This window comes from Aspergillus oryzae, chromosome 5 (assembly GCF_000184455.2).
Source record: "Aspergillus oryzae RIB40 DNA, chromosome 5".
NCBI lineage: Eukaryota > Fungi > Ascomycota > Eurotiomycetes > Eurotiales > Aspergillaceae > Aspergillus > Aspergillus oryzae.
Window position 1 is genome coordinate 3,474,255 of NC_036439.1, and position 13,197 is coordinate 3,487,451.

The window sequence follows — 13,197 nt, forward strand, 5'->3', positions numbered from 1 at the left end:
TGTCTTACCACTTCCACTATGTCATATTTCACTCTCCTTCTATAATGTAGTATAGCTCCAATAGCTTACAGCCAGCCCATCAATTCCACCGGCTCGTTGTCAATCATCTTATACATCCACTCCCACCGTAATCTCCCAGACATCTGCAAAGACTCCCACATCCCAGGAAACCACAAATCCAGCGTTGGCAACCCCACCGGCAAGTCATACTCAAGTCCACAAAAACCCTTCTCAATTACCACCATGGGAAGCGTAAACCGAGTCAGACCCGGCGCTTCCTGCCCAAGCCGATCCAATAACCCAGCCAAAGCAGGATCCATCTTCTTTTTCTTCTTCTCCGAACGCCCTCCCCGCTCATCAACAACCCGTCGAATCACCTGTAAATCCGACGGCTGCAACGGCCGAACAAGCAGGGACATCACCTCCCCTTTAGAAGTATCCTCAGCCACCTCAACCCCAGCTCCACAAGACCCTTGTCCGGGTGTGAACCCAAATCGCACCCAAAACCGATTATCCCAAAGCATCCAGGACGTATAACCCACCGAAAGCCCCGAAACAGGAACCTCAACCCGAAGACTCGGTAACCGATTCCGCATGAACGGTTGACGGGATAAGAGCCAGGTATTACCACTCTGGACACTTTGATCTGCTTCAGTACTTGTTGTGTCTTGGTCTCCCTTCGTATTCACCGGTTGGAACATCACCCCGCCTAACGTGAACGGTTTCCTCTTTTGGGGGACTGGTTGGTCCTGTGGTGGAAATACAAGGTCTGTGAAGGACTCGTAACTGCGGAGTGGGAAGTGGTTCTCGGGGAATGGGGCTAGGAGGTCGGTTATTCGGCGGAGGGTGAGACATTTGATTTGGTGAGTTCTTTGGGTTTCTTTGCCTTTGGTTTCGGCTTTGTTGGGGACGGTGTTGAGGAAGGAGGTTGGGTTTATTGGGTTTGAGGGGAATGTGAGGGTGATTGTTCCCGCGGGGAGATTTAGATGGTTGATTTTGCAGAAGGTGAGGAGGGTGTTTGAGAGGGAGGTTGAGTTCCGGAGGAGAGATTGACTTGACTTAATCAGAGAGAGGATAGAAGGGCCTTGGAGGGCCTTTGGGAGTTTATCCTCAGCCAGGAGACTACGGATTGCGTTGCGGGGAGTTAGGGTTGGGTCGAAGTTTGTAGGGTCAGAGACGTAGGGGATGTTGTTTTCATGACAGGTTGCTAGAAGGCTGGATTTGGGGAAGGGGAGGAGAGGGCGACAGATTAAGATTCCGCCTGTTGAGACGGTGGTGTCGTTTCTCGCCTGGGCTGAACTACGTTGAGGTCTGGATGGGATCGTGTATGAGGATCCACTCTCAGAGACACCGTAGATACCGTGGCATTCGGGGATGCGTGTCACCTCGGGGATACCTGCTAGACCGGCGCCTTTGGCTCCGGTACAAAGTCGCCAGAGGGTCGTCTCGACGGTATCGTCTTGGTGGTGGCCCATTAAGAGGGCTTCGATCTGGCGGTCTCGACATGCTTTGCCCAGTGCTTGGAAACGGAGTCTGCGGGCGTGCGTCTCGAATGCGGTCACTTTAGATGGTGACTTGGTGCTTTCAGGCCAGGTCAGTTCCAGGATCTCGGACTTGACTCCTAATTTTCTGGTTAGCATTTGTTTAGTATTGAATGCTAGAGTGTATGGAGAAGCATAGATACCGATGTCTTGGAGCCATTGTGAAACCGTATTAGCTTCGCGAGTACTCTCTTCTCTCGCTTTGTGGTCGACGACGAATGCCGTGACGGATATATCATTCGGCCGACTCTTTTCCCATTGTTTACTGAGATATGCTAAGGCCATGGAGTCTGCACCGCCACTAACTGCTAGACCTATAAAGTATTAGCATAGGGATCTACCATTCCTAAAGTTGGGTGTCTTTCGGTGATATCAACTTACCCAATCGGCGCGGGAAGGGCCGCGACAATCGGGAGCCGAGCCATACTCGCTGGAAGGATTCCAGAGATTGCGAGGCACTTATTGCTTGTGTAGCGGTATGGCGACGGATGGAGGACGCTGCCATAGATTTACTGGCGATTTCACCTGTGAGGAAGCCTTCTCGGAGTTTAGTGCTCGGTTGTTAGAAGTGTGGTACGGAGGAAGTTCAATGGATTCAATTCAATCGCAGTGTTTTTGGGTCTTGGCGCGGATGATCCGCTCCGGGGATTTTTATATCAACCTCGACCATGACTATGATTTATACTTCCCCACTTCTACCTAGAATTTAATATCAAACATAGTGCTATTGTCCTGATTGTGCTATCAACAGCCTATATACATACAATCCTTTACGCTCATATGGATATTCACACTATGTGCAGCACTGTACACAGAAGTAAAGTCACAAAGAATTAAAGGGTTAAAGCTCTCCACTCGAATCAAGGGTTATGGATAGAGACGGAGGCCGACCCCGAGGCCGTCTGAGAATGAATACTCCCTGGCGGCGCACTTCCACCTTCTCCTTGCGGCATGCCCCCTGCTTCGGCCGGCGGGTGTGAACCTGCTCCAGCGTTCTGGTTGTCTCTCTCATCCTCTTGACCAGGTCCGGGCATTCGGATTTCCTTCTTTCCATTTGCTTTGTAGTGGAGTACCATATCTCCCGATGAACGCCAAATATGAGTGCGAATCGTCGCCAGAGTCATGTTGGGGGGTATCAGCTAGTTCAACGTTAGGGACCTTCTTGACTGCATCGAACACAAACGTGACATAGACATACAACTTTGTGACAGTACAGCTCCAAGTACTCTTCCGGTTTCATCGCATTCTCTTCGGGTTCGTCAGGATTCGGTGGGTCAATTCGCTCCGCCACATACGCGAGGATCTTCTTCGCTCGTAGCATGCGGTTTGCATTCAGCCGATTGTTGGTTGTGTTGCCATTTGCCACATTGCTAGATGATCATTAGTTTGCTACCTCCCAAGCAATTATGGTATTAGATGGATCCTCTACATACACTTCTGGCTTTACAACAGGTGGCAAAAGATCATCATATGGTTTCAGCGTAAAAGCGATCTTGACGGGTTCCTTGAAAGGCACTTGGTTCTAAAGAGAGTGTTAGCAGCAATGTGGGCCACCATGAAGAGGAGGCATACCTTGAGTAGCAGATCAGCAAGCCAGAGAGGAATCGACTTCTCCAATTTATCGATCTCTTCCCGGATACTTCCTACACTGCCCCGGTAGAGGTCAGAAGCCACAGCGGTTTCTCCCGTTTCTTCTTGTATCAGTACTGCAACACGGTCCGGTATATTCAGTGCCGGTGTTTCATTCTCCTGACTCGGGGCGAAGGCTGGTGTCAACTCTTGCCCTGGGTGTGCAGAGATATGCTCGTCGTATTCAGAGCGAATGCGCTCAATAAAGCCGCCTAGGTTGTTTTCAAACACCTTCTCTTCCTTGACTGAGGACTTGTCGGACTCCTCCACCTTTTCCTCTTGAATCTGGGGTTTAACTTCCGATGAAGTCCGTCCGAGTTTCTTCGGGAAGTCCATTCTGAACTTCTTTCCAAACAAAGAGCTGCCCTTTTTCCGCTCCTCTTTATCAGGCTCCATCGGTGATTGTGGAAGAGCTGTTGGTGTCGGCTCTCCTGGTGTCGGCAATGCCTTATCGGTATCCAATGGAGGTAGGCCATGGGTTCTAGGCGATGAGAGATAGTCACTCGACTTGTCCGACAGAGAGCTCCTCGTCATATCAGCAGTGGGATGAGACGTGAGGTAGTCAGAGAACTCTCCCGGTGAGGTGCCGAGATGACTATTATTGCTAGCATTTGGGTTAAGTGTTGGAGTCGCGAGAGATCCGGGGCTGTTGGCGAACCCGATCCCAAAGCCTGGAGTCGAGGGGCTACCAATAGATTCGTATCCGAGCCTCAGGGATGATATTGATGGGTCAAAAGATGTAGCCAGATTCCGTGATCCATCTGCGAATGGTATATCCATAGGGGCAGAGGTATTCGACAAATTTAATTTTGCAATCTCCTCGGCCTTTGCTAGGGCAGCGCTACGATATTCAGAGTCACGTTTGAGCTCTTCCTCTATCAAAGGAGCAAAGAGCCAGCGCAAGATCCATTTACCTAGGTTGACTATGGTTTGACTGTTAGCTAATACTCCCGAGTGGGTGGTGGAGGGGGGTTGTGTTAAACATACTCCTTTGGTCGTCACGAATCTGTGAATAATCTGACAATTCGGCCTCATCGGCGTAGACCTCGGCATCGAAGCAGCGACCGGGTTCCAGTATCACAGACAATCTTCCAGTACGGATATCGATCGTGCACCAGTGAGCAATGCTTTCAATCGTGTTGAGCTCGGATGCAACATCATCTATATGACGCTTGCCGTATGACTGAATTGGCACACACTAAAGTCATGGGTTAGTGAGGTCTTCCATAGAGATTTCCCTTTCAGGTGGCTTCACTTAACAAGGCATACCTTGAGAAGGTCCCAAAGAACCACTTCGCCAGCAGAATCCTGCGTCAATGTACGCTTTCTGTCATTCAAAAAGAAATACTTGATCAATCCATGCTGGCCCTCAATTGTGTCATCTGGCAGCGTATGGACAGGAAGTGTAAGCCCCAGGTCGTCGTCTATCTCGGAAGACGGTGACTGCGCATTTGCATTCGAATGCGGTTGGGCAGTTTCGGGTACCCTTGCTTTGGGGAACGTCGATGTGTTCGAGAGCAAAAGAACCGAGTCATACGGAATCTTCTCCGGTCGATTATCTGCCGTCTTCGATTTCTCTGTTGTTGCAGTTTCAGTACCTGACGCAGTTTCTCGCTCCCTTGATGATGGTGGCTCGATGTCGGCAGTGGTGTCCACGTCATTCCAACGGTTAATACTGGATTTTGGTGTCGCAGTCCAGATGTAGTCTCCCGCTGCTACAACATTGACTACTCCGTCGTGCTCTTGCAACGTTGCGACACAGAGACCTTGCTCAATATCCGCCGAGTAGCGCGTGTCAGTTTTCGCAACAAGTCCAGACCGGTCACTCGAGTAAAAGACGGATAGCTGGGGGTGGTTCGAATAAAGCGACCAAACACTGTCATTGTGCATGGTTAATGTGTGCATGCACCTTCCAGCGGTTAGGGACCAGATCTTGACCGTTTGGTCAGACGATGCCGTCATGATCGTATCCCCATCGCGATTTACCAAAATATCTCGAATGTTATCTGTATGTCCGACAAATTTGGTGATCAGCTTCCCCGATTTCGGATCCCACACTCTGACCACACTCTCTGGCCCGCCGCTGGCGATCACAGACGATACGGCCCCGAGCGCATATACAGACCCTTTGGCCGTGCTATCCCCTCCGCAGGCGTCAATATTCAATACCTCCCCGCCGCCATTCAAATCCCACAGGTAGACTTTGTGATCTAGACCTCCGGATGCGACCCAAGAGGCATGGCTCCCCGGTGTGGCCAGAGCTTTAACGTAATCCGCATGTTTCCCTATCGGGTCCGAGACTTCCGTACATTCGGAATGCGGTCGCCATAGTCGTACAGTGGTATCGGAGGATGCAGAGACTAGAGCCGAGTTGTTCTTGGTTAGAACAATGTCATTGATCCAGTGGCTGTGCGCCTGGACTTGATTTCGAAATGTCGTAGGAGCCGGTTTCGAAGCGCCGAAGGTGGGAGGGGAGGATGACTTCAGCGATAGATTTAGATCCCATGAGCAGATGACACCATCGCGACCAGCAGAGTACCTGTTTCACGGACGGTAGTTAGCGCCGAGCTGACGGCGACACCGGAGAAGACAGGAAAGCGAGGACCGTTCCCAGGGCACGGCAAGGATTCCGACAGGAAAGCCGAAATCGAGGAGTTAGAGGGTGCTCACAAAATGGAATTATCTGTGTCAATTTCTAGGCCATTTACCCCCAGCCGATGGCCACCGGGGGCATCAGGCAGAGGTAGCACTGAGCAGAGCGAAAAACAATCGTTAGTGGAGGATCTACTAGTGAGACAGGTGTAAGACCAGGCAGCAGAAGCACCACCGAGAGAGCAAATCGATAGATTGAATTCAACAAGAATAATAACATACCATATGTGATCCTCTGGTGACTTAATTTCCGGGCCATGTAGCGTTGAGGTCCTCCGGAGAGGGCGAGTTGAGGAGGAAGTGCGGAGGAGACGGCGCTCAGTGCGGAGGTTACACCAAGTGGGCGGTCGATCACTCAAGTAGTCGCAACAGTCGCAACGGTGAGCATCCCCTCTTGCGTCTTAAGTACAAGAAGGAAAGGAAAGTAAGAAAAGAATATAGATTAATAACAACGCGCAAAAAGTTAAAAAGGATCAATACACCAAAGAGAAGGGGTACCAGGTGAATTTAAAGGAGGGAACCACGGCACGAGAGAATAGGAGAGGGAAAGAGAAAGAGCTACCGTGTAAGTGGTGTGCCTGGAAATGACAAGCGTGGACTCTTTTTGATTATCTTAAGTTTAGTCCCGACGGTCATCCCTCCTCCTCACATGATGCGTTCCAACGCGGTGCAGTGAATTACTACATAGAATAGTAGTATACAATCTATCCTTTCACTACTGCCTTTGTTTATTCCATTCTTTGATTCGATTCTTTCATCTCTACACAGCACAAGTACATTGAGCCGAACCAGTGCGGGATGTTAATTACTTACTTACTTAGTACTACTAAGTAGTATTACTCCACACTCCTTCCATGTCAAGTTGCAGTGATATCATTTGCCGGGGTTTGTCTTGACCGCCGCAGTTCGTCCGATCCATTGAACTGAACATACTAATACTTTTCTAGTAAGTGCTAGTATGTTCAATGATTGTTCACTTCAATCAACGACTATAACTGACCTCTTTGTACACATGGATATGTGCAGAACATAGACTACTAGTAGCTACTACTATACTATGAATACCCGGCCGGTACTCCGTATTGCAGATTTATATGCCACTAGCCAATAGAATCAATTCGTACGCTTTACTGACTCAACGCAAGCCCTACATCCATTAGCACGGATTACCAGGAGTACCATATATGAACCATAGGACCAATTCAACTCGCTATATACATGATTCCAAGATGCAATGTAGAACTGTGATCCCTCATGAATTTGGCTGACTTCCTGTATCCTGATAAGCTCCATGAGTGAGGTCATCGGGACATTTATAAGCATGATTTATAGACGTCTGGGCGAGTTCCGTCTTACATAGTATGCTCCAACTAAACCTTTCTCCTCAAGAAGAACAGACAAGACAGTAGTAAATAAAAGCAAAAATGGATATCCCAATCATCTCAATCAAGCCCTTCTATCAACCACCTTCGCGCAACGAAAACCGCGCGCCTGAATCGCCCACCATTCAGAAGACGATCCAGGCCCTCCAACTACAGCCTCACCCGGAGGGAGGTTATTACTGCGAAACAGATCGCCATCCGCTCCGGATTCCAAATCCCTACTGTGACGACATGGACAACAGAAAGACAGTCACAGAGACAGATGGTGAGAAAGCTACCCGGTCAGCGAGCACTACGATCTACTACTTCATCACGCCGGGTTCGCCGATGGGGTATTTCCATCGAAACCGGAGTCGCACGGTGCATACCCTTCATCGTGGCCGAGGTCGGTACGTCATCTTACATGCCGACCGGGCGAAGGAGAATGGAGGGATAGCGCCCATTGAATCGTTTGTGGTGGGCCATCGGATTGAAAAGGGAGAGCGACTGCAATGGGTGGTGGATGGCGGAAAGTATAAATGCAGTTATCTGTTGCCTGATTCTGATGGCGACTTGCCTGACGATAACAAGTCAGAGGGGTTGTTAATCAGCGAGGTCAGTGGTCCATGTCAGAAAGTTGCTAGTATCATAAGGAATGGAAGCTGACGATTGATAAGACCGTTGTTCCAGGATTTGAATTCTATGACCATGACTTCCTGACGGCGGAGAAGATGGAGCAACTGCTGACTACTGAACAGGTTGAGGAGCTGAAGTGGATGGTAAGGGAGACCTGAGACCATGTATGATGCAGGTATATGCTATGTTACCTCGTCTATTTGAAAGGCTATGATATATTGTACAAGCGATGAGATTAATTATACATTTATTCGTCCTGTGACCTACTTTTCCTTTCAAGGGAATTCCACGCCCATTGGTAACTACCCAAGAACACAGCACCTCCAATACCGATCCAGGCCACTCGTGGCCCGATACCTCTCCAAAAAGCCCCAAACCCTTCCTTGGAAATATCCTGAACCACATCCTTGATCCGTACTCGACCACCTTCCGCACCATCTTCCCGACGAGCGAGCATGACTCGCGTCTTAATAACGTCGAGAGGGGTCGTAAGCCCCGCGGCAATTGCGCCGGCGACACTGCCAAACATAGCACTTGTGGAGGCCGGTACTTGGTCTATGGAAGAGTCCGAGCCAGATTTCGAAGCATGCCGCATGCGCTTGGCATATGCCTCCTTCATTGATTCCCACATAGTGAACTGTAAAACGGTGAACGGGATTTCCCTCGCAATGGTGATACCGGCTCCCCGGTACAGTTCCCTGATGACCTGTCCATAACCCCCACTAATCCCACGGGCAGCATCTGAGTGGCGTAAAGCTAGGATGTCCTTTAAGGCTAATAGACTAGAGCCGCCAAAGAGACCCGCTTGAGCTCTTTGCTTGACAACTTCAGTAGGCACGCGAACTGCGCAAGCTGCTACCTCGCCCATAGAAGAAGCAAGAGAGTGTGTAAGGATTATGTGAGTCCGAGACGGAGCTTCGGAGCTCGAGGTCGGCAGAAGAGAACGTTTCACGCCATCGTAGACGATGAAGAAGGATGCGGCAGATGGTGCCGAGCCGAAGAGGACGGAAGGGAGACCAGCATATATTCCTCGGATGGTTTGTCTCAGGGACAGACTGGCAGCGGGAGCTGATGGGGCATGATGTCTAGCTTTCTGAAGGCGTGTTTTGATCGTATCTAAAGGGTACAAAGAACAGTCGACAGTGAGCCCGGCCACTGCACCAGACTTTTGCGGCAGGCAAGGTTAGTTTACAGATGATTAAGCGGGGGACCATGCGTGATTGTCTCAGCATACAAGCAAAGATCTCGTCCATAAGGAGACCAATGGCTCCGCTTCGGGTGACTGGACCATGATAGAGAAGCGCGGGTTTGGGATGGTGGCACTAAGGAGCGGACAGCAGAGGAATTCCCGACGTAGTATCTTTGGATATGAACAAACTCCGATAATCGCAGACATCGCTAAACTCCGCAATCTCCGCCGCCCGACTTTGATATATAACAACCGAACCGTATATAATTATATATTCATACTTGAAGTATGACGATTCTGATCTATCAACCATATTGACGATTAATATCCTTCTTTACATCTCCATAGTTTGAAAACTGGTATGTCAGGTCACTAGGTGTACCGATCAATGTCCAGGCTTGGTTAGCTCAAAGAGATAAAACAGAGGAAGTATTTAATAAAACAGACATGAGGCGTAAGAGTGGCTGGGCCTCTATCTACAGAACGACTGCCTCTACTCTTTTTCTTTTTTTTCTTTCTTTCTTTCTTCTTTTCTTCTTTTCCTCTTCTTCGTAATTTTTTTTTTTATTTTTTTTTATTTTTTTTTTTTTTTTTTTGCGAAAGTTCCTCTTTAATTTTGTCTTGTTGATGTTTCTTTAGTTCATTTATTTATAGTATCTACCTGGCTAGTTTTGGCTTGATGAATACAATTAGGGGCATGTGAAATGAATGAGCAGACCGAAGGATGAGATGACTCTTGAACCGAGCCAGATGCACGATATAATACTGCATAGGAAATATTGAAGACAAAGAAGAAGTGGAAACAAGTAGAAAGGGGCAAAAGAGGTCTAATAGCCAGCCAATTGATTGCTAGGAAGGTTAATCGCCCGAGCAGCTCCGTTTCACACGACCGACCATAAACGCCTGTATAACAACGCGGGGGAACAAAAGACGGAGCGGAAACATTTGCTCCCTCTTTCCAGCCTAGGGAAAGTGAAAGGGGATAATCAAAACAACTGAGGTAGCATAGAAAACATTGACCTCGTGACCTATATCGAACCGTACAAAACGGATAAAGAGCGACAAAGATCACCATGGGCAAATATGCCCCGAACAATAACTTGACGGTAAAAGTTCATAAAAGTGTATCACGACCGACTCGAGAACAACCGGGGGCGACGAAGCAAAATAGAAACAAAGGTCTCGGATTGGAGATTGGACCATGAAGAGTATTAATTGGTATTAAGAGTAATAGGCCTATTTGGCCTTACTGGCCACTGCAGGGCTCGGAGAAGGTGGCTCCAGAATGTGTGTATGGCCCGGAGCCCTGTAAAGCTCCCCAGTGACCTCTTGTCGACAGGCATCGATGTTCCGAATCCATTCATCGGTTAAAACATCATCGAGAATCGCTCGCTCTTTCACGCTCACCTTGAGCATCCGGCCGATGATATAACGACTTTCACGAGGCAGGAGCCGCAAAAGCCTCCATGGGCCCTTGATAACTTCCTGACGTTGTCCTTGTGGCGGCGCCGAGCCGGGGGGGAGTGGGGGTGCTTCTTTGCTGGTTGTGCGTCTCGGCTTGTTGTCAATATTGCCATTTTTCTGATTGTCGCTAGGTGTCTTCTCCTGAGGGCTCTCTGGGGGTCGATTTTCGTCTTGGGTGGTTGATTCCGGTTTCGGTTGGGCTGTTGGAGCATCTTGGCTTTTAGACTGTTCTGGTGGTGGCCCAGACACTCCGTTCTTTGATTCCGAGGACTGGCTTTCCCGTGCAGATGAAGAGAGGTCAGGAGCAGACTTGATCGGTCGATGGCGTTTCGGATCAGCATCTGGCACCGGAGTCCCTGGGGTAGGGGAGGACACAAAGAGTCTATAGGAGTTATCGCTAACCCGGGGTTGTTTCCAAGGGAATCGCCGCAAACTCATGCAGCAGAAGATAATAGCCAGAGACCAGATATCGGTAGGACGCGGGTCATACTTCTTCTCATCATATACTTCCGGTGCGAGATACGGATCCGAACCCACAATGCCTGAATAGATTTGTAAGCTCAAAAGAGGTTCCTTTACGAGAAAGACCCCACAAGCATAACTGTCAAACTCACCTGAAGCAGGAACAATATCATTCTCAAAAGGGTACCGGAAAACAACAGCACTCCCGAAGTCAATTAGCTTCATAATACCATGCTCGTTGACAACTACGTTATCAAGTTTCAAATCCCGATGGGCCAAGCCCATCCCATGTAAATAGGCCACTCCGCTGAGGATCTGCTTGAAGGCGCACGCAACTTCCTCCTTCTGCATCTTACCGGTCATAACAATCGCAAAAAGGTCGAATGGGGCGTATTCCATGACCTCATACCAATGGTTCCCTTCTTGGATGATATCAAGGGTTTCGATGATGTTGCCATGGTGTAGGGTTGACCCAATGCAGAACTCTGCTGTGACTTTTTTCGAGTATTCCTTTAACGTCTCCCATGAGTGACGATCCCGAAACTGCTTCACGGCAAAAGTCACGCCGTCGCTGTTACGTTTTAACAACCGAACAGAGCCACCAGCCCCGGATCCTAGAACCTTCCCTAACTTCCCGTACTTGGAATTGAGCCCATGATCATCGGCAAACGGGACGCTGTCGGGTGCCAGTTGGTACGGTGTGCTCTTCCCAGAGGACCTGCTCGACCGTTTCACTGCCGACGACGGCGACTCGGCGCGTTTGTGTTTGTGATGACCCATCTTGAAGAATCTCTTGAGCTCCGCCATATGACCATGATGCTTACCCTCAGGTTCCTGCTGTTTAGAGTCCTTCTTGCTGCCAAAAAACCCACTACGTTGCCTGTCACTTGCCTTCAGATCACTCGCGCTTGCCGACCGGGGCGTCGATGGACGGCCGAACGACGACGTCTGTGCACGCCGTTTGAAGTCACGGCCGCCAAAGATAAACCGCTGGTCGAGCTGAGAAAGGTTCTTAGGCTGAGGGGGACGCTTGCTGCGGGCGTACGGATCATCCGGTTCTCCTACCGGCGTGATGGCGCCAGGGGGGGTGTAGTCGACCCTAGGGGTGGCTGGCGGGCTTTCTTCTTGAGAGTTGGCATCAGGCCCAATGAAGAACTGCGCCCGATGTTTTGCTCCATTCTGAGGGTGAGACGATGTTTGCGCGACATTGCTCTGCTTCGCCAGGTGGTCGGTCGAACCAGGCCGCGAAGTTGGGGCGCTTTGGGGCGCTTGGCTCTTCGTGGACCCGCCTATGGGTGGAGACATCTCTGGGGTCATCGCCGCTGAGTTTGCGCCGGTTCCTCGATCTGTAGCATTCGACATCGAGGAAGTGCCATTAGTTTTGGATTCACGCGAATGGGTGGCCGCGGGTGTAAGTGGTGGTGATTGCATCACGGACACCGGTGGGGAGGCATGGGGAGACGGCAAACCGGATCCATTAGCTCCTCGTGTACTGCGATCGCTTGATTCTCGAGACGCAACCTGTAAGGGACGATATAGTGATTAGCCTCTTTCCCTTCCTCAATTCGGGCGGGCCGATGCGAGGACGGTGCCTTGCAGAATATATGCAGTCTACATGCCGGCAGATACCCTGAATACATACCCTTGAAGAAGGTAGAGAGACGGGGTCATATGAGAAACTCCCCAGCCGAGACTCTTGTAATTGGGATTTTTGTAGGCTAGCTGCCAACGACCTCAAGTCATCCATCTGCTTGGGGGTCTCGATTGGCGTCAGTCCGGGGCCACCAGTGGCGGCCGACGGCTCAATCTCCTCCGTTGTCGAAGAGAAGCGGACTTGGCTTGGTTGTGTTTTAGACTTGTTCTCCTGATCAGCTGTACTCACACCCTGCCCAGCTGGCGCTGGGACGGGTTGCTGAGTGGTCAAAGAGTCTGGTGACAAAATCAATGGTATTAGTATACAATACTTAATCTCGGCCCACGGTGGTGAGGGGCACTGCATACCGGAATTCATGTTGTTCGTATGGGCGAAACCAGTCGCTTCAGACGTCATACTCCCCAAAATTACGTTGCGGGACGCATGCCCCTCCACGAAATTCGCTGATAGGCTAGCCGATGATAATAGCGATAGCTAAGTCAAACGGTTATGGTAGGATAACTTTTTCTTTTAATTATTCTCCGGAGGCGGATGTGGTTGGATGTTGTAGCTGGAGGCAACCAACGAGCGAGAGGGACTGAGGTGGAAATGCGCGGAGGATTTCGTATG

General features: G+C 49.9%; 5 protein-coding genes across 5 annotated transcripts; 1 reads left to right on the plus strand and 4 right to left on the minus strand.

The window, feature by feature from the left end:
• Positions 1–65: 65 nt before the first annotated feature.
• AO090120000301 (tRNA lysidine(34) synthetase) lies at positions 66–1,826 on the minus strand (the record flags this gene model as incomplete). The annotated part of the gene is made up of 1 exon (XM_023237686.1): positions 66–1,826. The coding sequence occupies one exon, from the start codon at positions 1,824–1,826 to the stop codon at positions 66–68; it is 1,761 nt and encodes a 586-aa protein (XP_023092491.1).
• Positions 1,827–2,401: 575 nt separating this feature from the next.
• Positions 2,402–6,081, minus strand: AO090120000302 (WD repeat protein; the record flags this gene model as incomplete). The annotated part of the gene is made up of 8 exons (XM_023237687.1): positions 2,402–2,680; positions 2,740–2,911; positions 2,975–3,063; positions 3,114–4,093; positions 4,158–4,368; positions 4,440–5,709; positions 5,841–5,919; positions 6,045–6,081. 8 exons carry the CDS (start codon positions 6,079–6,081, stop codon positions 2,402–2,404), a joined length of 3,117 nt encoding a protein of 1,038 aa, XP_023092492.1.
• Positions 6,082–7,246: 1,165 nt separating this feature from the next.
• On the plus strand, positions 7,247–7,977 carry AO090120000303 (cupin domain-containing protein; the record flags this gene model as incomplete). Its single annotated transcript, XM_001823978.1, has 2 exons — positions 7,247–7,798; positions 7,861–7,977. The coding sequence occupies 2 exons, from the start codon at positions 7,247–7,249 to the stop codon at positions 7,975–7,977; spliced, it is 669 nt and encodes a 222-aa protein (XP_001824030.1).
• An 89-nt stretch (positions 7,978–8,066) lies between these two features.
• AO090120000304 (putative mitochondrial carrier protein (Pet8)) lies at positions 8,067–9,110 on the minus strand (the record flags this gene model as incomplete). The annotated part of the gene is made up of 2 exons (XM_001823979.1): positions 8,067–8,984; positions 9,054–9,110. 2 exons carry the CDS (start codon positions 9,108–9,110, stop codon positions 8,067–8,069), a joined length of 975 nt encoding a protein of 324 aa, XP_001824031.1.
• A 1,134-nt stretch (positions 9,111–10,244) lies between these two features.
• On the minus strand, positions 10,245–12,984 carry AO090120000305 (putative protein kinase; the record flags this gene model as incomplete). Its single annotated transcript, XM_023237688.1, has 4 exons — positions 10,245–11,014; positions 11,087–12,455; positions 12,550–12,863; positions 12,936–12,984. The coding sequence occupies 4 exons, from the start codon at positions 12,982–12,984 to the stop codon at positions 10,245–10,247; spliced, it is 2,502 nt and encodes an 833-aa protein (XP_023092493.1).
• Between the last annotated feature and the right edge of the window lie 213 nt (positions 12,985–13,197).